Below are 24,669 nucleotides of genomic sequence, written 5' to 3'. Positions count from 1 at the left end.
TATCTTGTCATTTTTCTATCCCTAAAATAAGTCACTGTATCAAATATATATTGTGAAATATTTGTGCATGTTGCTTTCTCATGCTGAATTCTCATAGAGAGAACAGAAAAGTATCAGGAATTTGTCATCCTTTTCATATGAAATGCAGATTTCATAATGGTACACTTTCACTAAGCAAACATCAAGATATCTGTGATTTATTAAAGTATTGCGCCCGAAGGGCGCGCCAAAAATATGAAACATCCTGATATCTCTGATATATATGCCTTGTATATTAAAGTCATGCACCTGAAGGGCATGCTGAAAAATGTCTGATATATTAAAGTAATGAGCTTGAAGAGCACGCTGAAAAATATTGAACATACATATATCTCTGATGTATGTATGCTTGATATGTTAAAGTTGGGCGTGCTGAAACATATCACTGATTATTAAAGTTACGCGCCCAAAGGGCGCGCCGAAAAATACAACTCAATGATGAAATTTGTGGCTGACACTAGCAATTTAGGCAATGATGAGCCTGTTTCAAATTCAAAAACACACTGACCCCCCCTATTGGGCATTTCAAAAACATGGTGACCCCCCCTATCACCAAAGTCAAAAACAGGATGACCCCCCCCCCCATGAATCCACCGGCCCCCCCCCAGGCTGAAGAAACTGACCAGTCCCTAAGGATGACATAGGTCCATGTCCTTGTTCAAACTTTAAATAAAATCGGTTGAGACATGCCTGAGTTGTGGCTCTGGACATAAAAAAATGAAACAAAATGGCCACCACAAGGACATATTGAATCATATCGTGAAACAAAACCACATGTACAGGTATGACATAGGTCAATGTCCTTGTACTAGCTTTGAATAAAATCGGTAGAGATGTGCAGGAGTTATGGCTCTGGACATGAAAAAATTGTAACAAAATGGCCATCATGCGACCATATTGGATCATATCATGAAACAAATTGCCATACATATGTATGACGTAAGTCCATGTCCTTGTACCGACTTTAAATAAAATCAGCTGGTACATGTCTGAGTTATGGCTCCGGACATGAAAAAATCATAATGAAATGGCTGCCCAGCGGCCATATTGAATCGCATCGTGAATATGTGTGACAAAGGTCAATGTCCTTGTACCAACTTTGAATAAAATCGGTCGAGAGCGCCTGAGTTATTGCTCGGGACATGAAAAAATTTGTAACAAAATGGCCGCAATGTAGCGATATTTGATCATATCGCAAAACAAATTTACATGCACATGTATGACATAGGTTGATGTCCTTGTACCAACTTACAATAAAATCAATTGAGATGTAACTGAGTTATGGCTCCGTACATGAAAAAATGGTAACAAAATGGACGCCGTGCGGCCATATTGGATCGTATCACAAAACAAATTGACGTGCATATGTACGACATAAGGGGTAATCTTTGTACCAAGTTTGAATGCATGAAATCACTCCAGGCATCTCTGAGATTTCTGTGTGAATGGACGGATGCACACACGCATGGACGGACAGACGAACGGACGGACGCACGGACATGATCAAACCTATGTCTCCCTGGACGTTGTCCGTGGGGACTAATTAAAGGCTGTCACAGTTAAACATCAACATTTAAGATTTCTAAGATTGACTTCATACGATTGCCACATTAAATACATGAATATAGTACCTACGGTGTCATCTTGATACTAATTTGCATTGAACCTTTAGCACTATCACACTTGAGTGCCAACCTATCTACGCATCCATTACAAGACTGAAATCTTACTTAACTGATAGACAAATGTTATATAGTACGTAACGCAAAGGAATGACACGGAGACAAGTGTTTGGCCGAAATCCGGGGTTATGCATGCACTGCCTGGCAGGGGCGACGAGGCGTCATAGTGGCCTGGATGGCGGTACCGGGCTCTGGGTACCGTGCATCGGGCAACGTGTTACCGGTCGCCCACAGCAGACCCATGACAGTACCCCCCGGAACTTTATTGTAAAGAGTAAGCAGTGTATAGACGTACAATATCTTTTATTGTGAGCTGCTAGCCTGCAGCGAGACTTTATTTATTTATTTTTTCTTTTGCGGAGGGTGGGCGGGGATTTGTGGTGTGAACTTGAGCGTGGCAGAAGTTGAAATGGACGAGCTATAGCTTTGCTCACACTGATATGCGCATGGATGGTGACGTGGAGAGGGTGACGCAAATTGTTGAGATAACGGTAAAGGGGGCAGTTGGTAGATAAGGTTACGTCACAAGTGCATCCAGCCAGTGGTAGTAGGTGGCGCATGGTGACCCACATATGTCGAGGTCTAAACCTTTTCCCCGTGTCCTCCAGACGTTAACAATGATTATAGCAAACCATAATCATCCAATGTGAACCGTCATCCAGTCACCCCTCGTGTAACGTAATGTGAAATAACGGTCGCTAGTGAGGCAAGGGTTCGTCCTTCACTGAGACTTTGCATGCAGAAATACCTTTGAGCAATTCTGGAGTGAAATTCTGGGTCAACCATTAACTCTCCGCTATCTCCACAACAAAGTTTCTTCCTAACCTGAAATTGCACCCACTGTGCCTCATCATGATATTGCTTTGTTTTTTAAACTTTCATGCGGTAACTATCACGCTCGAGTGCGTTTGCATCAGCATCCGTTGTAAAACTCAAACCTGATTTAAAATTAAAATTTCGCACCGAATCCTCACCTAACGGGAAAACTTTATGGTGCATGTCACAACTGTCACCCAGAGACTCCTCGCAAATCGCAAAGTGCTTGTGTGCGCCTGACTATATCACAATGTGTAATAAGGCAAGATATCGCCTTTCACAGAGACAGTTCAGATTTTGAAATCCCGCGTCAACCATCATCGTAACTGACTGTCACTGGTTCACGTCTCTGCAACACTGTTAATATCTTCTTGTATGCTGAAAGTTTATCAAACATCATGAAGACTCTATCCATTCCAATCAAAGAATTCAACTTTCAGGTCTGCATTTTAATGGTGGTCATGACCTTTTCTTCGATCGCTTCTGCAGCAGGATGTAAAGTTTACAACTTTACTTACGTTGACTGCACATACCGAGATAGTGCCCAGAAACTTGCAATCGAGAACAACTTACCTTGATCTTTCTTTCAATTTCATGACGAGTCTTACCCCCAACTCCTTCGAAAATCTGCGCTCACAGGAGGAGCTGATTATGCATACCGATGTCGATCTTGATATTGGCTCTTAAACATTCATGCGACTGAATAAGCTACGGATGTTGAAATTCGGAGGCTACGCAACATTCGGTAAGGACATCTTTAAACACCTGCTAAGTCTACAGGTATTGGAAATTAAGATCCAGACTTTCATGAACATGTCGGATAGCCCTTTCTCCGATATGATCAATTTATCTGAGATGACGCTGGAAGTGTCAGATCTATTGGTTCAACATCCTGCCTTCAAACCATCGTCGCTGTTAAAAGGCCTAAAAAGTTTAGAAAAACTCTATTTTGAAGCTGTTATGTTAGGACACTCTTTCAGCAAAGCGTTCAAAGATTTAGTTCACCTCAGAAGCCTATCCCTTTTTATCAGCAAAATGTATTGTAGAGATATAAAAACTTTAAAAACACTTGAAAGTATAGATATCACGTACTTGAATGTCGGAGAAGATTGTAACGTTAGCTTCTCACACTTTCCTTTACTCAAAGAAATAATTTTCTGCGATATGAATATGTATGGTAATGTACTTCCGATATTTGACTTGTCGAAGAATAATTTAAGCGAACTTTCAATTGGTGTCCAAATCTTGATGGAGTACCAAACAATACCATTTCCTTTGTTTTTGACCACAGTGTCACACTTGACAATTCTCAGGGGGCGTAGCATAGACATTAAGATGCTCCAGAATTTTCTTAATGGTCTTCAGAACGTAACCATTGAAGTTCTTACTGTAAGTAATGTACTTTATCCAAATGAGCGATACAATCTTACAGACACATTTTTTACATGTAAAAGTCTCGCCCAAAGCAGTGTACAAGAATTTTACATATCTGCAAACCGTTTTGGTACAATTGCGAAAGGATCGTTTCAGTGATTGTCAAAACTTAAAACTTTAGACATGTCCCGCTGTCAGGTTGGTGATGACATTTTAGCACCACTTAGTGACCCATCGATGTTAACAACATTGATACTGAATGGCAACAGTTACAAAATTTCAAAACTTCATTACTGCAATATCAGAAATGAAAAATCTTACAAATATCTATGTCAGCGGAAACCTATTTAATGGGCAAATTCCTAAATATACCTTTAGGAAAAATCGAGCCCTTGTTTTTATCGACCTCAGTAATAGCAGGTTTACCTCTATGCATCCCCGTAGTTTTATTTTCCTTTCAAATTTGAAACACCTCGATTTGTCAAGTGATAATTTAGAAGTGGTGCCCAAAGGGGCATTTCATACAATGCTGACCTTGAAGAGTCTCCTGCTATTGGGTAATGAATTGGATGATCAGCTATTTTATGGAAAGATTGACCACCCATTACAAAACCTCACAAGCCTAACCACACTAACATTAAGTTTTATTTAGGGTTGACAGACACGCTATCAGCTATGCACTTAGCGGATACACCAAATCTTGAGAGTCTGCACATAGATGGATATCAGTATGGATATAATTTCTTAATGCAAGAAAAAGTCCCACTTAAAAAGTTGAGAAGCCTAGTCATAGAAAATTTTCAATTCTCAAAAAACGAACAGTGGTGGCGTAATACTAAATTGTGAAGTTATAAATGTCCAATCTAGGCAAAACCTCAGAAATCTTCAGTTGCCGAACAACAATTTCGACCAACTCAACTTCACAAGTTTGAACGAGTTTCAAAACCTCAAAGACCTGTCAGTAGCAAATAACAAATTATCAATAATTCATGGCATACCCGACAAGTTAGCCGAATTAGAAGTATTGGATCTAAGAGAAAATTTCATCACAGTTTTGTAATCTGAAATACTCACATCTATGCCGTCGTTGAGGTCATTAACAGTTTATGGCAATCCATTCGACTGCTCTACTAAAATTAAATCATTTAAAATTTGGCAAGAAGAGGTTAGAAAAGCCATGGTTGAAGTATCTCCTGATCAGCTTTAGTGTTCTCTACCTAAAGCTGGTGTTCCGATAGATAGTGTTAATCTAGGGTTCGAATGCAATTTGGCATTCATAGTTTCAGTTCCGTTGACACGTTTTGTTATCATTATTGTAATCATCGTCACATTGGTGACACGCTTTCACTGGCACATCCGCTTTGCCTACTTCTTCTTTATACTGAAACTGGGCGGATACCAACTCCAACACAATGACAAAGATCAACTAATAAACAAAAGATATGACGCTTTCTTTGTTTAAAACCAAAATGACAGCGATTAGGTCATACATGAATTGGTTCCTCATCTGGAGAACATTGATCCGCCTAATCTCAAACTCTGTACACACGAATGGGATTTTTTACCCGGTAATGATATTTTTGATAATATTTAAGACAGTATCGAGCAAAGCAAGAAAACCTTGTTGATACTGTCTCCACAATTTGCTGCGAGTGAATGGTGTTACTTTGAAATGAGAATGGCACAGAGTTGCTTATTTGAAGAGAAACGAGACATCATTGTAATGATATCACTGAAAAGAATCCCTGATGCTGATATGCCTCGTATTTTACGTAATATTCTGCTGACGAAAAGTTAGCTTGAGTGGCCTGAAAATGAAATGGGTCGGAGGCTGTTCTGGGAAAAGTTGAAAGTCGCATTGAGATTAGATAGTAGAGTAAATAGAGTGGCTAACTTTTAGATAATCGAATTCGTTGCAGGCAAATTTTCAACATGGCGTGAATGTACGAACCTTAGATCAAAATCAAAATTATTATGTAGCCGACTAAAATAGGGTGTTTATTAACGGTCAATTTGTACACTTCTCATTTAATGTTTGATTTAGCTTTTATAGAAATGTTCACATACAATTTCACAAAATACAGAGACCTTCAATTTAAATTTATTTACAAGTGGCATCTAGTTAAGCTTCTGCGGATTTGGGTGAAATTTTTGTCAAATGTATGAATTTCTTTATACTATCAAAGTGAAGTTATAATTATGATTCAAATATATATGATTAGACCTATACATTGATATATTATTTATAAGGGATATAATTACTTATCCATTTTGGGATTATAAGAGAGATATGCGCAAATATATAATTTTAGTGAAACTTGTCAAATGTAATTTTACTTAATTTTCCATAGTAAGATTTTTTGTACTGTCAATAGTATTGGATGGAATACAGATTATGTAAATTGATACAAAGGACACCGACCAGGATTTCCTTTAAGTTGGAAAACACATTTAATTTTAGGACAATTAAAAATCTCACTTCATATGGTTTCGGTAATTTAAATCTTTCTTAACCTAAATTTCTGTTTCAGATATTTCCTCATTTCTTGTAAATTTCAATTTTGTAACTAGGGTTTGTATTAATTGTTCCCTGGCAATCAGTAAAAGCTTTCGGAGTTATTAAAAGAATGCGAACATTATTTTTTTCTCGCAAACAGGGGGTAAAACGTCCAGCCACTCTTTTTACAAAATGTGCAGGATTATTTAAAATAGAAGCTTGGTACAATTCAATGGAAAGACCCATCGTCAGTTTTACAACAAATCAGGGGTATTAAAATGGACATTTATTTAAATTACAAAACGAAACCTATTCCATGGGGCGAGTGGTTTCACATTCTCCATTTTCAGAGTTCCTTCAATATCAAAATGCTAATCTGAAGTCTCAGAATGCACATTATCTGACACGAAACCTGAAAAATCAGAGATCATGAAAATTATTTCAATGGCGGTTGATTTCATTTGTATGAAATCCGTTAGGGACATTTTGTGAAGTAAATAAAAAGCATTATCTTTTGACATGAGAAACTTTCTAATGAGCATGAGAAAAATGGACACAGGATAGTTGCTGAACAACTTCTTGCACACCCCAACTAATGACTCCTAATTTCGGATTGGTAGCACCTGACAGGAACTGGCTACAAGGTTACTTATTTTTCGCTTTTCCTATGTATGTAAGTGATTGATAACTTTATCATTGCAGGTAAATATCCTACCACCCATTATGTCACCATTTGCCATTTCTCTACCAATTTGCCCGTTGCAGGTTAGATCGACAAGAAAAGCGCGGTATTACAAGTTCGAATAAGGCAGAGTGTGTATCGGTGTAATGCAACAGAATGTAGCAAGTTATTAGCAAAGTGGATAATAAGAGCGTGCATAGGTGTCATGATCATATGATGTAGTATCTAGTTACCCGGGGAATGCCTTTCTGCTTGTTGTTTACACTTGCATAGGAGACGTATGTCTCCTGAAATTAGGTAAATTATCATCTTTCATTGGCAATAAATCCCTGTGGAAACTAAAAAATCAATGGCTGTACGAGTGATGCACTTTTTTATTGGCTTATTTTATTTGTGATGTCCACCTTGTAAGTGATTATTAAAAAACTCTCAACAAAGACAGAGCGTCGTTGTTTTGCTTTAGGCGTTTGCTACCACTTTATGGCTATACTGCATAGCTTATGGATATTGTGGAAATAAGGCGGGGGTAAGCGAACGGACGTCCGACAACATCAAAGAATAGCCCTAATCCCATGTGGTTTTTGCTCATCGGCTGGCGTAACATCACACAAACGTTAAGGCTACACTTATTTTATCGTTAGAGACAAATATCCATGATTTACTTCCCACTTTCATGGACTAATTTAAGAACGCCAATAAGGTGAGGTGACACATTGGAATTACAGACCTGTAACATATCCTGACACCATAAATGGTAAAAAATCCATCCCTAGCAAAACGACGAATAAGGAATGACAACGCATAAGCGCCACAACTGTATGCAACCATTATGCAAGTAAATATGTTCCTGTTGATAATGATAGAGCTGCATACGTCGATAGAGTATATGATCATATATGCACGTCATGGCAGACATTATCGCCATAAACAGAACTGATACATGTATGTCTGTCAATAAACAGTCAACATAAGGCGTAGAAGATGCGTACAACGTAAGCTGGCAAACATGACGACGGAAGGAATAAGATTTGTTTTTGATCAGTTATATCAGCGAAAAGATAGCGTAATAAAAAGCAAATACAACAGCAGGAGATCCCGACTTTTATTCGCGAGATGCTAAATACACGATTCCATCCCAAAATGACACAGAGTGTCTTTAAATCTTAGTTTTCTGTTATTTTCTTATTCATGAATCACAGGTCAAACGGAGCATGCCGAATAACAAACTTGTTATCCACTATATCCCTATAAATAAACACCTAAAACGCTGTACTTTAGAAACATAAAGTGCACAGAGCAAAATAACGAACCAAAGTAATATGAAGGGGAAAGAAATTAAAGGGGGGGACAACTTATAAAGGGTCAACCATTACCTCCCTGATATCTCAACCACACAGTTTCTTTTACACCTCAGAATTGGCCCATTGAACCTCATCTTGATATTTTAAAACTTTCTAGCACTATCTCGCTCGAGGCCAGCTGGCCTCTGCATCCGTTGTAAAACTGAAACATGATTTAAATTTTTAATTTTCTGTAGACCCCCATCTAATGGAAAATAGGCGTGTCACAACAACTGTCATCCAGTTGCTCTTTGTATATCGTGAAACGCTCGTGTGCGCAAGATTATATTACAAAGCTAAATAAGAGATAAGGTATCGTTTGTCACGGAGACAGTTCCGATTTTGAAATCCTGCAGCACCCATTACTGTATCTGACTGGCACTGGTTCACTTCATTGCAACACTGTTACTACCTTGTATGCTGTAAGGTGATCAAGCATCATGAAGACGATGTCCATTCAAATCATACACAGCAACTTTCAGGTCTGCATTTTAATGATGCTCATGACATTTTCTTCCATCACTTCTGAAGCAGGATGTAAAGTGTACAACTTCACCTACGTTGACTGTAGGTACCGCAATTTGACGATAGTACCCAGAAATTTGCCATCGACAACAACTCACCTAGACCTCTCATACAACTACATCACGAGTTTAACACCGAACTCCTTCGAAAATCTGCGCTCACTGGAGGAGCTGATTATACGTACATATGACCATCTTTATATTGACTCTGAAACGTTCGTGGGACTGAAAAAGCTACGGAAGCTGGATTTCCTCGATAGCGGACCCGTATCATTCGGTAAGGACACATTTAGGCACCTGCAAAGTCTACAGGTATTGGAAATTCTGATCATGACTTTCCCGAACATGGCAGAAAGTCTCTTCAACAAACTGATCAATTTATCTGAGCTGGTGCTGGGTGTGCATGTGGCAGATCTTTCGAGTGAACACCCTGCCTCCAAGTTATCCCCGCTTATTCAAGGCGCACAACGTATAGAAAGCCTCTTTCTGAAGAGTCATATGATGGGACACTCTTTCTGTAAAGTTTTCAAACACTTAGTTAACCTCAGAAGCCTATACCTTGCCGAAATGCATTGTAGAGATATAGAAAATTTGACAACTTTAAAAAAACTTGAAAGTCTAACAATCTCATTTTTGTATGTTGGAGAAGAATGTAACGTTAGCTTCTCACACTTTCCTCTACTCAAAGAAATTGTTTTCGGCGATATTTCTATGTCTAGTAATGCACTTCCGATAATTGACTTGTCGAAGAATAATTTGAGTGAACTTTCCATTGGTCTCCAAAGTTTGAAGGAGTACCAAACAATACCGTTTCCTGTATTTTCGACCACAGCTTTACACTTTGTAAGTCGACGTCTCGGGGGACGTAGCATAGACATTCAGATCCTCCAGAATGTTCTTAATAGTCTACAGAACGTAACTGTTGAGGTTCTTACTGTAAGAGATATACTTAATCCAACTGAGCGATACAATCTTACACCAACAAGTTTTAAAGGCCTCGCCCACAGCAATGTACAAGAACTGGATATATCTGGAAACCCTCTGGGTACAATTGCGACAGATTCGTTTCAGTGGTTGTCAAAACTTAAAGCGTTGAACATGTCTAGCTGTCAGGCTAATGATGATATTTTTGTACCACTCAGTGACCTGTCGATTTTAACAACATTGACACTGAGTGACAACACGTTACAAAATTTCGAAAAATTCATCACTGCAATATCAGAAATGAAAAATCTTACAAATATTAATGTCAGCGGAAACCTATTTAATGGGCAAATCCCCAAACATGTATTTAAGAGAAATCAACCCCTTGCTTCTATCAACCTCAGTCGTAACAAATTTACCTCTATACACCCCAAGAGTTTTGTTTTCCTTTCAAGTTTGAAACATCTAGATTTGTCAAACAATAAGTTGAAAAGCTTGCCTAATAGGGCATTCTATACTCTGCTGAAAGTGAATACTCTTCTCTTATTGGGTAATCCATTGAACCATCAGACATTTTATCGAAATACTGACCACCCATTTCAAAACCTCACAAGCCTCACCACACTAACATTAAGTTTAAAGTTCCCAGACACGCTATTAGCTATGCACTTAGGGGATACAACAAATCTAGAGAGTCTGCACATAGATGGACGTCATTATTTAACTTTCTTCATGAAAGAAAAAGTTCGATTTGAAAGATTGAAAAATTTAATCGTAGAAAATGTTAAATTCGTAGAAACAGAGAGCGGCGCCGTAATATTAAATTCTGATGTGATAAAGTTTCAACCTAGGCAATCCCTCAGAAATCTTCAATTGCCGAACAACAATTTTAACCAACTCAACTTCACAAGTTTGAACGACTTTAGAAGCCTCGTAAAATTGTCAGTCGCAAATAACGAATTATCGATAATTCATGGTGTACCTGACAAGTTAACTAAATTAGAAACATTGGATTTAAAAGGAAATTCAATCGCCGTTTTGTCATACGAAATACTCATATCTATGCCATCGTTAAGATCTTTGACAGTTTATGGCAATCCGTTTGACTGCTCTTGTAAACTGAAGTCTTTTAAAGATTGGCTAAAAAAGGATAGAAAAGCCATGGTTGTTTCCCATTTAGATAGTGCAACTTATCTGCAAGGAATGAACTTGTGTTCTCTACCTAAAGCAAAATACGGTGTTCCGATTGAGTCTGTCGAACTCGGGCTCGAATGCGATTTAGTATTCGTAGTTTCAGTGCCCTTGACATGTTTCGTTGTCATAGTTATAGTCACCGTCACATTGGTGACACGCTTTCACTGGCACATCCGCTTTGCCTACTTCTTCATTAAACTGAATCTGGGCGGATACCAACTCCAAAATAATGACGAAGAACAACTAATAAATAAACGGTATGATGCATTCGTTGTTTACAACCAACATGACAGCGATTGGGTTTTACATGAATTGGTTCCTCATCTGGAGAACATTGATCCGCCTAATTTCAAACTCTGCATACACGAACGGGATTTTATACCCGGCAATGATATTTTTGAAAACATTTTAGACAGTATCGAGCAAAGCAAAAAAACCATGCTGATACTGTCTCCACATTTTGCTGATAGTGAATGGTGTTACTTTGAAATGAGGATGGCACAAAGTTGCCTATTTGAAGAGAAACGAGGTGTCATTGTAATGATATCACTGAAAAGAATTCCTGATGATGATATTCCTCGTATTTTACGGAACATCCTGTTGACCAAAAGCTATCTAGAGTGGCCTCAAAATGAAATGGGTCGGAGGCTGTTTTGGGAAAAGTTAAAAGTCGCACTGAGGTCAGACAGTAGGGTAAATAGAGTGGCTAACTTTTAGATGAACGAATTAGTTCCAGGAGACCTTTCAGTACGGAATGAATGTACTACCCTTAGATGAACATCGAAAATGTTATGTGGCTGACTGGAACAGGGTGTATAGTGTCGGTCAACAGCTCATTTAATGTTTTACGTAACTTTTTGAGAAAGGTACACATACAAAGTCAAAAGTAGAGAGACTGTCAATTTGTTACATGAGTAAGAGAAACCTGATTTAGGAGAACTGACATCTTGTTACGCTTCTGTGAACAGATAATTTGATTTGGCTCAGATTTTCGTCAAACGATTGAATTTCGTTTTCCCATCGTCAATATATCAGTGATCTAGTCAGTTATATAATAGCAAGTATACGTAGTGAAGTTATGATAGTGATTGAAATCATTTACCACTTGGCCCATACATCGATATATCATTTATACAGGCTACTATTTTACATCGATGTTTGAACTGAGTACCAGGTATGTAGCAAATGTTGAAGTTGAGTGAGACCTTTCAAGTGTAATTTTTTATGTAAATATTTCCACAATGAGATTTCTTGTACTAGCAAAAATAATGGATGGAACACAAATTTTGTAGAATGTTGCAAAGGAGACCAACATGGATTTCCTTTAATGGAACTAAAATTTAAAAATGGAAAACACATTAATCCTAGGAGGATTAGAAATCTCATTCCCAATGGAAAGGCTTGATTTTAGTAGTTTAAATCTTTCTTAACCTAAATTCTGTTTTGGATATTTCCTCATGTGTTTTGAAAATCTCGAATGCTTCTACCTAGCGTTTGCATTAATTGTGCCCTGGCAAACACTTAAAGCTATCAGTGGATTGTTTGTAATGATTCTCCTTGTCGGAGAACAATGTTCAAAAACTTTGATGGTGGCTAGTGATGGCCTAGTGAAAAATCTAATCCATTTCGGATGAAATATTTTCATTACTTTGAAAACAAATTAACGTAAACTATCCATTTTCTGGAATACAGTATGAATCTGGAAGTTATTGCTAAACAGTCTGTAGTTTGTAACTTACATTTCGGACAGTCTTTCTTGCAAATCAAAATTACAAATATAGTACCATGTTCCTGCGAATAGTTTTTTTATTTTCATTTCCGCACGTTTGGTTGGAGCATTTGTTTTCTATTGCTACATTGTTACTCTTTAACACCTTTGTTGCAGCGCTTCTTATAAATACAACGATTGCAGGATGATGCCATAAACTGTCAGTGACAGATAAAAGGGCGCTGATGGATTTTGTGCTGATCTCCCTGTCTTTCAAGTAAAGTGGCACATCGTCGATAGCATATCGAAACACTGTTAATAATTTTATTTTCAAAAACCGAGTATCTGAAAACAGAAATCATACCCAAATTACCAAGTTTAAGATTCACTGTGTATTCGAAAAAGTGATCTCTTCATATTCGTTCATCACTGAAAATAATGTCAGAAAGCGAAATGGTCTCAAAAATGAATACGAATTTCACTTAGCCGTTGTTAGCCACGGACCAAAGTTGCACCCTACTTGCTCAGACAGCAGAATAGGGTTTACGATTACTCTGAAGAATTATAAATCGTGTCAAAGATTGTTTCACCAACCTTAGACTATGGTATTACAGCTTTTAAATCATCTGGAAACAGACCATTGTATCCAAGTTTGGTTCACTATTCACCATAGTTTAAATAGATTGTGTGAAACTTTGGTTTACTGTGTTGCTACATTTGTAGATAAAGTTGGTGTATTGTTTGTTTAGTTTACTATATTTCACATTTTCACATAAAGTTTGCTTTACTATTTGCCACCCATTTACACCTTTTTTGCCCCTTTGCACCCCTTTATACTCTTTTATGTCTTCAAGTTTGGGGTACTACTAGTACGTGTCAATTTTACATAGATTGTTTTTGAAACTTTGGTTATTATTTGCCACACGAAATTTTAGGTATATTGTTGTCAAGTTTGATCAGCTATTTGCAACCTTGTTGTATAGGTTGTCTTCAAGTTTCGTCTTCTGTTTACCAGATTTACGTGCATGGTCTTCAAGTTTGATATTAGGCCTATATTTGCCACATTTTTATACAAAGTGTCGTTAATTATTAAGATTTTGTTAGGTTTAGTTTAGATGAAATACTAGTTGTTCTCAAGTTTGGTGTACTGTTTAACCTATTTTCACATAAATCGTCTTCAAGCGATGTTTACTGTCAACCATATTTTACATTGTCTTCAAGTTTGTTTTCTGTTTGCCACATTTAAATAATTTGTTTTCAAGTTTGAATTGCAATTTGCGAAATTTTAATATAAAGTGTTGTTTATCCGTAAGATTCTTGTCAGATTTAGTTTTCTATTGTAACATACTAGATTGTTTTTAAAGTTTGGTGTACTATTTGCCACCCATAGACACATTTAGTCTTAGCATTTAGTCTTATTGTGATTGTCTTCAAGCTAGCTTGGTTGAATATTTGCAACATTTTCTCGAACATTTAGAATTTAATTTTGAGCACATTTTACATGGATTGTATTCAAGTTAGGTTTGCTTGGCATATTTTAAATACCATTTTTCCCTACGTGTGTCTTACTTTTAATCATATTTTAAATCGATAATCTGGAAGTTTAGTTTAGTAAGTTTGTTATATTTTCACAAAGAAAGTCTTAAATTTTGGTTTACTATGGATGAAACAGTGTGTAAGGCTGCAGACATATATTATGGATATATAAATATCACTTTCTGTATAAATGGACAGTTTTAATACTTGAACTGAATAAGAGTTATCACATAGTTACGAAAAGATGTACTAAGTTTGTAGATTCCAATTTATAATTAGATTTTCCTAACACGATATCTATGTATTTTTTTAATTTGAACAAAACGATTGACAAATTAAGTGGTAACGAGCACTTCCAACATCCACCAACGCGGAGAGCAGAAAGGAATTTAAAAGGGCACACTTCCTAAAACGCTGTTTAATTTCAAGTTAGGATAGAGATAGAAATCAAAATTGAAATGGACAAAGGGTGAATATTTGTCAACAGGAAATGTGTACATGATAGTTATAGAACTAAACTAAAGAAGTTTTCACTTGAAATTGACCAACAAAAGGGTGCTAAATTGTGTTGAAACATTTCTACTGGTAAAATGTTTTCTCTCTTTTATGTGATAGTGTCAAGATGTGTGATACTTACAAAAATGATTTCGGAAAATTATCTGTGCTATGGATATATTGATTTTCAAAGTTCAAAGTACTCAGTATTGTGTCAGAGTTATCCATTGGCTCAATTTTGCAAATGTCATCAGTTGATTTCACTTAAGAGAAAGAAATTACATTATTTTTCATGCTTTCATGCATAATATATAGAGATGAATTTGTAATTATTGTAGCAATTATGTGGTCAATAAAATAATTCTACACGGAATTCAAAAAGTCAGCTTAAGGTATAGACACACGTTTAATGCATTTTTACAGAGATTTTGGTTTTATTTCAAAATTGGAGTCCGTACCGTATGACCTTTACATGAGGAAAAATGTCGAGACAATATTGTATAAAGAAATGCTTAAAATACTAATAAAAATAGACTTTTTGCAAACTACGCGTACTGTTATATTCGGTTGTCTTAAAGGTATACTGTCACCTGTTCTAAGTTTGCCACAGTTACCATGGAAAGAGAAAATCTAACCAATCACCGATTTTAAGCGGGTGGCCGCTTTTTATAAAAGAGCGCCCTCACATGGGCATTTTGAATACAAAGGAACGCCCATTTGACCATATATGGGCATATTTAGATTACAGGTGACTGTATACTTTTAACTGTGTACGGATTAGTTAGGATAGGGACGCAAGGTCAACAGATTATGTTAATTTTTCTGATCTTGTCCGGCGCGCATGCGCATACTTTCCACTGTAGCGTGGTCGTAAGAAGAGAGTAAGTAGATCACAGGCGACCCAAGTATTACTGAGTTTTTCACACTGTTTTCTCTATCATTTACTCTTCTTTCTTCATGCTCTGAATGAGCGGAATAAATAAAATAAATGGTTTGTATAACCTAACCTAACCTAACCTGTGACTCTTTATTATTTTACACTCCATTACAATGACGTATATCTCTCATACACACATGCTGTAATTAATTAGTCAACACAACTAATTATGCTAATCCGTGGACTTATCAGAGGTTGGTCAACATCGGAAAGATAGTGATGTTAATGAAAAAGGAGTAACCATTCCTATCTTTCGCGATGTTGACCAACCCGTAAAATCCCTGATAAGTCCACGGATTAGCATAATTAGTTGTGTTGACTAATTAATTACAGCATGTGTGTATGAGAGATATACGTCCTTGTAATGGAGTGTAAAATAAATAAAGAGTCACAGGTTAGGTTAGGTTAGGTTATATAAACCATTTATTTTATTTATTCCGATCATTCAGAGCATGAAGAAAGAAGAGTAAATGATAGAGAAAACAGTGTGAAAAACTCAGTAATACTTGGGTCGCCTGTGGTAAGAACATGGACCAGGCTACAAGAACAAAACTCAGATTGTCTGACTAAAGGTCGTACTATAGCAACGTGGCAGAAGATGAGATTTTGGACACGAGTCTTCTTCCGACGAGGAAGCTGGTTGATTATCAGATTCTCTCAACCGAAGTTCTCCAACGTGAAAGTCAGCGACAGTCTGTCTACTACAGTACGCTGATTCCGATGCGAAGGTCGGCGATAAGTGAACAAATTTGTGAACGAAACTGGTGGACGTGTCCAGCGATATGCATGCATAAATTTTCATCTTCCAGGGGAAGTTCAACAAGCGCAAGGCCGAATGACGAACTTGAATAGTCACTGCCATGGCTTCCGTGACGCCGCGATGTCGAAATCAATTTTGGTTTACTGAGACTGTCGCAAACGTAAAATATCGCAATTCGCCTCCGACGGGCGTAAAAGACACTTCTAAACTGAAGAGAAACGAATTGATAAATCTTGACAACCGTTTACAGTTACGGTAACAAGCTTAGACTCTAATTTGAGCAAAAACAGATTAGCCGTGGCAGTGTTTGTTATGTAAATAAACCGCCCTCATTACTCGTACATCTCAACAGTTTGTGTGTGTTTCTCCCGATTTTCTCGCCATTTATGATCTTTGGAAGGGTATTTGATGTAAAATACAAAACATCTAGTCTCCTGCTTGATGCAAGTTCGTGAACATGAATAAAAATCGCCCGGAAAGTCATATCAACGATCGATTTTTGTACGTATAGGGGTGTTTACACAATTCTTTGATTATCTCTCTTCCGATTTTGGCCTGACAAGCGTAACTTCAAAAGAAATTAGGTTGGAGTAGGGTGCACAGATCGGTCTGATTTTTACCAGGTCACAGTAGCAATACATATCTGTAAAACGGTGTCTCAGATTTTCGGTAAAATTTATGGAACAAGAGAAAGTCTTGCTCAAGTGAACGAAACCCGGTAATTTATTCAAAAACCCAGAGTTGTTACTTTCACACCTCATTGTGCTGAAACAAAAGGGAATAGAAAAAAATCTGGGACACCGTTTTTTCCCCAGAGTACTCAATTGCTGATTTCTGTTAAAAGATCTCAAGTCGCCATAGTCCTTGAACACCTAATTTTTTTAGGTAAAAAAACTCAAAAACGCATATTTTTGAGAGAAATGGACACAGACACAGTGATTTTGGAAAATAAACATATTTTTCATAATGTTGAGATATAGGGCTAACAGAAAATATATAATGTGTAGGGTCCAAAAGTGAAATTTATTGAGAAAAAGTGAGTTTAAAATAAGTATCATCTAACGTGTGTCTCTACCTTAAACAGCCTTGTTTTCTCAGGAGAACTGTCTCCAGTAGATGAAAAAATAACGTTATGAACTAGGAAAGGACAACAATGATCAGCCTAGCAGGGCTTATATCACAGCCACACCTCAAACATTGGTGGCACTATCACAGTGACCACTACAGTAAGCATGTCTAAAGAGCGCCGCCAAGAGTGTGGCACTTAAGAACTTTTTTGTCATCCTCAAGAAAGTAAGTAAAGATGTTTAAAAGACTAGAAACAAACAGACAGACAACTCAATTTCACTACATTACGTTCGCGGGAGAGACAAATTCTTCCAGTCTTTTGTGACTCTCTCTCTCTCTCTCTCTCTCTCTCTCTCTCTCTCTCTCTCTCTCTCTCTCTCTCTCTCTCTCTCTCTCTCTCTCTCTTATGCTAAGACGAAAGAATTGACAAGGAGTGTTGTGTAAAGTCCTTGTCTAATTTATAGGTATGCGAAATGCTATGCGTTAGTAACTTTAAAGCAATATACAGGCAGTAAAAAGAGAATCCATATGATGAATTTCGTTTGTAAACCTCGAAAGGTAATGGGGAGAAAAGGGCGCCTTTTGGTTAACAGGCAGCCAGATCATGTATCAGCAGCATGATGGTATTTCCATCTCTGGATATTGAGCAGTACCAATGTGTATTGAATCGCTTTTCATGGTAGAATCAACAAACAATCTGCAGTGTAGTTTGGCTTTGGAATAACACAATGGGTTGACAAACAGCCGTCCAAGAAAAGACAATATGTGCAAAGGAAAATTACTTTGTACATCTAAACTTACAAAATTACCGTATGTTGACATTGTCGACCGGGAAAAGTCGAAACCTACCCTCTCTTGTTATATTTTCGAAGCCTTTTTTGTATTGAACAGTGGTCAACCCTTTCGACTTAGACGATAACATTTGAAGCGACGAGACGGTATACTAGAAGCGGGCATAATTTCACACTATAACGAAGGCTACGAAACTGATACGATAATGATCAATTTATGACAAAATGCAATCTTGCTTCAACGAATGCCTGTGTCGTGGACAGCGTGATCAGAAATGCCGTTCATATGTCGTTCGAGTACCGGTACATGTTGCAACATGTTCTTCCTAAAAATATCGACCACCACTGAATATGGTCAATCAAAATAAATCCACTTGTGCTGCAATGACAGCTACTATCGTCAATAAATACGGTAGGAAAGAGATGGCAATACTATTGCCTAACTATAGTCTAACAAAAAATGACCCTTTGTTGAACTTCTTTGACGCCAATTGATCGGTAGGGTAGAACATCTGTTCATGAAATTTGCATATGCATTGTTTTACAACTCTACTTGATTTGACCTGAATTGAAACAATATCTGACCTGAAATAAAATGTCTCTTCTTTGTTTTGACACCGTCACTTCTTGAACATTAAAGTTATTCTCCGTTTTTTTTGTGTTTTTTTTTTTTTGCAGTATCGCTTACGTAATCTTTCTTTTCAACAATAAACGGTTGTGGGTGAAGTGGGCGGGTGTATATTCAAAATGGAACAGTCCATTTATGTTTTGGGAATGAATGATATGACATAGTTATTAATATTTTCAAATTAATGTAATATTTAGGAAATGTAGAGAGATTAAAGGTTTCAACAAGATCGACCAAGAATTTTAATTCGGTAATTAGGTTTTGCTATCGTAAGCAATATAGTTTCACTGGCCTTTGAGGACGTTATTAATTTCGCCCAATATAATTTCTGATATTATATCCATAGTTTCAATAAAGACCGACGCTATGTCAAAAAGCTTACTTTTGTCACCCGCAAGGCATTTGTTTTCACTCTATCGAAGTATTAGCATCGTTGCTCGAAGTATTCAACCATGCCGATCATCCCACCCTCATGTAAAAGTAATGGTTATCCCTTGAAAGGGTCTCAACGCACTTATCTCCAAAGTCGCTCTCAAAGCCCTAAACGGGGTGAATTTGAGATAAAAAGAAACGATCAGCCAAAACTTTACCTGCCATTACGAAAGGCCGGATTTCAAGACTGTTACACAACGTACAAACTATGGCTTACTGTCACCGTCATCTCCAACACTAGATCTATGATATAGGTATGTTGTATATCGTTATGTCAACGACTAAGGCGACAAAACTTGACTATTTTACTCAAAATCGGACCAAATTTACTAACGGTGGTGGCGTGATTCTGGCCGGAACCACTCGTCCCAATTAAGGCACTGGCCAACTGAAAACCTCCGGTGGGTACAGACAGTCCGTTGATCGATCTTCAATTCTGCCGTTAGCTTTCAAATGGAAGCAGAAACCTTTATAAGCTTACAATGGATATAAGTGATGGGCGTCAACGCATTTATCGTATCAGTCGGCATAGCTGTGGAAACGCAGCTATCTGTTGGCGGGGTTGCGTGCGTCTTTATGTGGGTCAAAGGTCAACCCCGCCACGGCCCCACATAAAGACGCACGCAACCCGCCAAAAGATAGCTGCGTTTCCACAGCTACAGTCGGCAGTACATATAGTTTTAATGATGAAATAAGGGAGCAGGATTAGTAACTGCAAGAATTGTTCTTTCTTTTGTTTGTTTGGGCCGAGTCAGATCAGAGTCGCTCTGACAAATCCATAAGAACATGTTCTATCTTAACGGAAGCTGAGACATTTGCAGTGATTTACAAGAAAAAAATACTCCAATCTATCTCGTCTCCTTAATTTTGATTCAAATGTTCTCATGTCTTGAGATTATGTTCTCTTAAGTTCAATTAGTGTCGCTCTGTCAAATCCATAAGAACATGTTGTGTCTTAACGGAAATTGAAACATTTGCAGTGATTTACGGAAAATACACGAACCCTTCTCGTCTCCTTCCGATTCAAATGTTCTCATGTCATAAGATTATGTTATATGAAGTTCAATGCAAAACACATCATCCCCTCCATTCTCCTCTTCCAAACTGAGCAAGACTGCCTGACGACCCCTGCAATTCAATCACAATAAATATTAGTTAAAACAACCAGGACTGACTTGTACCCCTATAATCACATATCCAACACTGATTTCTCTGCATCTTCATTGAAAAGTGCAATTTATGCCCGATTCATCGAAAATACGGGGCAGACTTGACATTTTAGGGGGCATTCACTGTTTATGTTGATTTTGCCTTCTTCGTTGAACTTCTTTGACGCAAATTGATCGGTAAGTAGAACATCTGTTCATGAAATTTGCATATGCATTGTTTTACAACTCTACTTGATTTGACCTGAATAGAAACAATATCTCACCTGAAATAAAATGTCTCTTCTTTTTTTGACACCATCACGTTTTAAAATCAGTAAACTTATTCCCCGCTTATTTATCTTTCTATTCAACCATAGACGGTGTGGGTCAAGCGGGTGGCTGTCTTTTGGTAATGGAACTGTCCATTTATACTGTGGGAATGAAGGATGTGACATAGTTATTAATATTTTCAAATAATGTAATATTTAGGAAATGTAGAGATTAAAGGTTACAACAAGATCGAACAAGAATTTTAATTCGGTAATTAGGTTTTGCTATCGTAAACAATATAGATTCACTGGCCTTTGAGGACGTTATTAATTTCACCCAATATAATTTCTGAGATTTTTCTGAAATTATATCCAGCGTTTCAATAAAAACCGGGCGCAGTTTCTGTTTATGTAGCGATTTTGCCTTTTTGGAAGAGCTTCCTCGCCGATATCATTAGGATATCGATCGTCACCAATTTCAGTTTTGTCGTCTATGTAGCATGCAGCACCCGTACAAACATCGGCATCATGATATTTTCAGTTTGTGATGTGCTCGTCTGTTCTCCATCTTCTGTTGATTTTTACCCACAGGTTTCCCCGACTCAGACATGGACGTATTTGTTACCTGGCACACGATTTGGTCTGACTTTGGGGGTGTAAATCCAAGAAAATGCGCCGATCAAACGACTCTGTTTCACGAGTGCGATCGAGATCGATCTGTCACTACTGTATGCCTACACCATGCTAAAGCCGGAATTTTCCAGAAGTATGTCATTGATACTGTGTTTCAAGTTCTGCTTTCAAACGTTAGCGATATCAAAACATGAACATAAAATAATATTGCTCTAGTATCCAGGATACTTAACCGCAACTTGATCGTGAGCTATTCATCGAAAATGCTAATCTGAGAGCAATTTGTTTTGGGGGGGGGGGCAGGGGAAATTTTACTTTTGTTTGGGCAGGGGACATATTTTTAGCTGGCAGGGAGCAGATTTAGTCTTTTCTCAGGCAAGGCAGGTATCGGTTGATTGGCCTGGGGACCAGAATTGGGGGAAAACGAGGAGAGGGGATTTACTTGTAAAAAGAGGACATGGGGAAATCGAGTTTTTTCATCACAAGGTAGGTGAGCTTCATGTCTGCAGGGGAAGGATAAAATTTTAAGGGGAATTTTTTCCTGGGGCAGGGGAAAAAATCGACAAGCTTTTTTCGCCACAGGGCAGGGGCAGTTCAAAAATTTCACAATGGGGAGAGGAAACAGGCTAAATATGTGGGGAGTGCGTAAAAATGAAGTTTGAGTGCGGGAGGGTAAGTCGAAAAATTTTCAGGTGGAGGGCAAATTATGAACAACAAATTAATTACCCTCTGGACGTAATGTTAGTCAGTTTACATTACTTGCCATGGTCAATATATGTTATCATAATAAGGACCCCTTTAAAAGCGCATTGTTCGTTGGCTGCACCTGATATAACGTTACAGAATATAGCTAGTAGCGTTGCGCAGTAACTTGATGCGTTGTAACTGTACTGCCTCGGCAGTCTCTCTAAACATCCTATTAGTTACTGTTTGGAGAGATCGCCGATCCAGTAATGTGACTGCGCATCGAGTGCACAATGTAATTTACCTATTCGCAGATGCAGCCAACGGAGCTATTCATTGAAAAAGCTATTCCAGGAGCAATTTTTGAGGGCAGGGGAAATTTTAATTTTGCTAGGGCAGGGGACATATTTTTAGGTGGTAGGGGAGCAAATTTTAGGTTTTTTGTAGGGCAGGGCGGATATCGGTTGATTTTCCTGGGGACAGGGCTTGGCGAAAAACTTTTTGAGGGGAATCGTTTCCAGGGCAGGGGAAATTGGCAAGTTTTTTTCGCTACAGGGCGAGGGAGCTTCAAAAATTCACAGTGGGGAGGGGAAACAGGCAAAAATAAGTGGGGAGTGGGTAAAAATGAAGTTTTAGTTCGGGAGGGTAAGTCGAAAAATTTTCTGTGGGAGGGCAAATTATGAACAGCTGATTAATTACCCTCTTGACTTAAAATTAGTCAGTTCACATTACTTGTCATGCACAATATATCTTATCATAGTAACGACCTTTTTAAAAGTGAATTGTTCGTTGGCTGCACCTGTATTCGCCTTGCTACGATGCCAGAGATCAAAAGCACGTGCACACAAAATGTATACAAAATCATAAATTTATCTATTTTCCGCACTCCTGCTAAGACAAATAAAGTCTTACGGCCAAAGTGACTTTATACAAGTACTTGGCAAAGATGAAAGAATCCGGAGACTAAAAAGACATTCTCCCTTTTTTCCGCCACAGTATCTGTCGCTGTGAGATCAAGTAAGTAATTTTCAAAGAGCATAACATAATCTAATCCTTATACTGTTTTTTTTCAGAGGAGCAAACTATGTGAAGAGCTAAATTTTTTCACATGCCTGTTCTTCTTAGACTAAGCTAAATCTGGTGATTAATAATGACGTGATCTGATCGTTACAGTGAATGTCACAGTTGTGTGTCTGTGCTACTGAACCTTGATTTTGAACTACCCGAAAAAGTTCAGTATTTTTCCACAGTTAGCGGAACACTTTGCTGTAACTAACCTGTAACTGGTGTCTAAGCTTATTTTTCTGAACGGACGCGAAGCATGTAACACACACATCATTTCATCAAACATGGTTTGCCCATGTCCATCAAACTCTCGCATTTCCTATGAAACAAAAAAGTTAAAATGAAAAATGATAGGCCTACAGTCGTTGAAGCAATATTCCAACAATGCAAGCTTAGATAAACGCGGCGGAAGCGTTGCGGGGGGAATGGGTATGTTTTCACTAATCAGTAGAGATGGAAGAAATCAAAAAGGAAAACAGCGACACCACTGTGATTCTCTCAGAACCTAGCAAAGCTTTATCCCTGGAACCGAACATCATCACCGCTGAATTGAGATGAAGTATATACAAGTTCTTTCTCCATATTGTCTCCCTACATCGATCCGAACTCAAATCATGTCATGCGTAAAAGTGCTTCTTATTGTCTAAAAGCAACACATAATACTTAATTTTTAACATTCTACATTGTTACACTCGCATATTCATCACACACATTCTCTTCAAAGGTACACACAAAATGTATCGATAAGTGAGTCAGACATTAAATTGCCGACTTATTTAATTACTGGTTAGAAAAACATGGAAGTCTTTCGGGTCTTAGGAAAGACGTATCTTTAATTTGCACGAAAAACATACCAGGGTTAATAACCGGTTATGATCTTGGCAGAGACAGATCAGTATACTTTATCCAGAACACAGGGTGCCAGTTTATGATCTCTTTCACGTAAACAGAAAACAGAAACGCAATTGACTGCAGACACACACAAGTTGACCACACACACAAAAATTGAACAAGCCACTGCATTAAATAGTAACGCGACGTTTTTATTTGTATAAAATCTCTTCTCATAAGCACTACAGCTATACAAATCACAATAAACAGCAATTTCTCGAAAATTTCTAAATCGTTGTTTTACTAGTCCATATTTTCTGCAGTTGTGTGAAATAGAGATATGGCTGTAGAATGCATTTCGCAGTGAATACACTAGAAATGCATAAAAGAATACAATAAACAAAAACAAAGTTTAGACGGCATGACCGGTTCCTCCTTTAATAAAACCACATCGGGTCGGTAAAACCTCACCATCGCTTTTCTTGCATAATTATGAATACATATAATTGCTCACACATATGTTGAGGTAGGAAAGTATTAATCTTTTTCCTTATTGTGATCGATTGTGTTTTAATATCGCCATGCTCTAATTGTGAAATTTTATTGGTAAGA

At 37.7% G+C, this 24,669-nt stretch overlaps 1 protein-coding gene across 1 annotated transcript; it reads left to right on the top strand.

Moving 5' to 3' along the window:
• Positions 1-8,927: 8,927 nt before the first annotated feature.
• LOC139128319 (leucine-rich repeat-containing protein 17-like) lies at positions 8,928-23,251 on the top strand. Its single transcript, XM_070694114.1, has 2 exons — positions 8,928-9,423; positions 23,235-23,251. Exons 1-2 carry the CDS (start codon positions 8,928-8,930, stop codon positions 23,249-23,251), a joined length of 513 nt encoding a protein of 170 aa, XP_070550215.1.
• The last annotated feature ends 1,418 nt before the right edge of the window (positions 23,252-24,669 follow it).

The sequence above is a fragment of the Ptychodera flava genome, unplaced genomic scaffold (assembly GCF_041260155.1).
Source record: "Ptychodera flava strain L36383 unplaced genomic scaffold, AS_Pfla_20210202 Scaffold_49__1_contigs__length_964681_pilon, whole genome shotgun sequence".
Taxonomy (NCBI): Eukaryota; Metazoa; Hemichordata; class Enteropneusta; family Ptychoderidae; genus Ptychodera; species Ptychodera flava.
The sequence above is the reverse complement of the archived record's forward strand: the minus strand, read 5'-3'. Positions and strand labels throughout refer to the sequence as shown.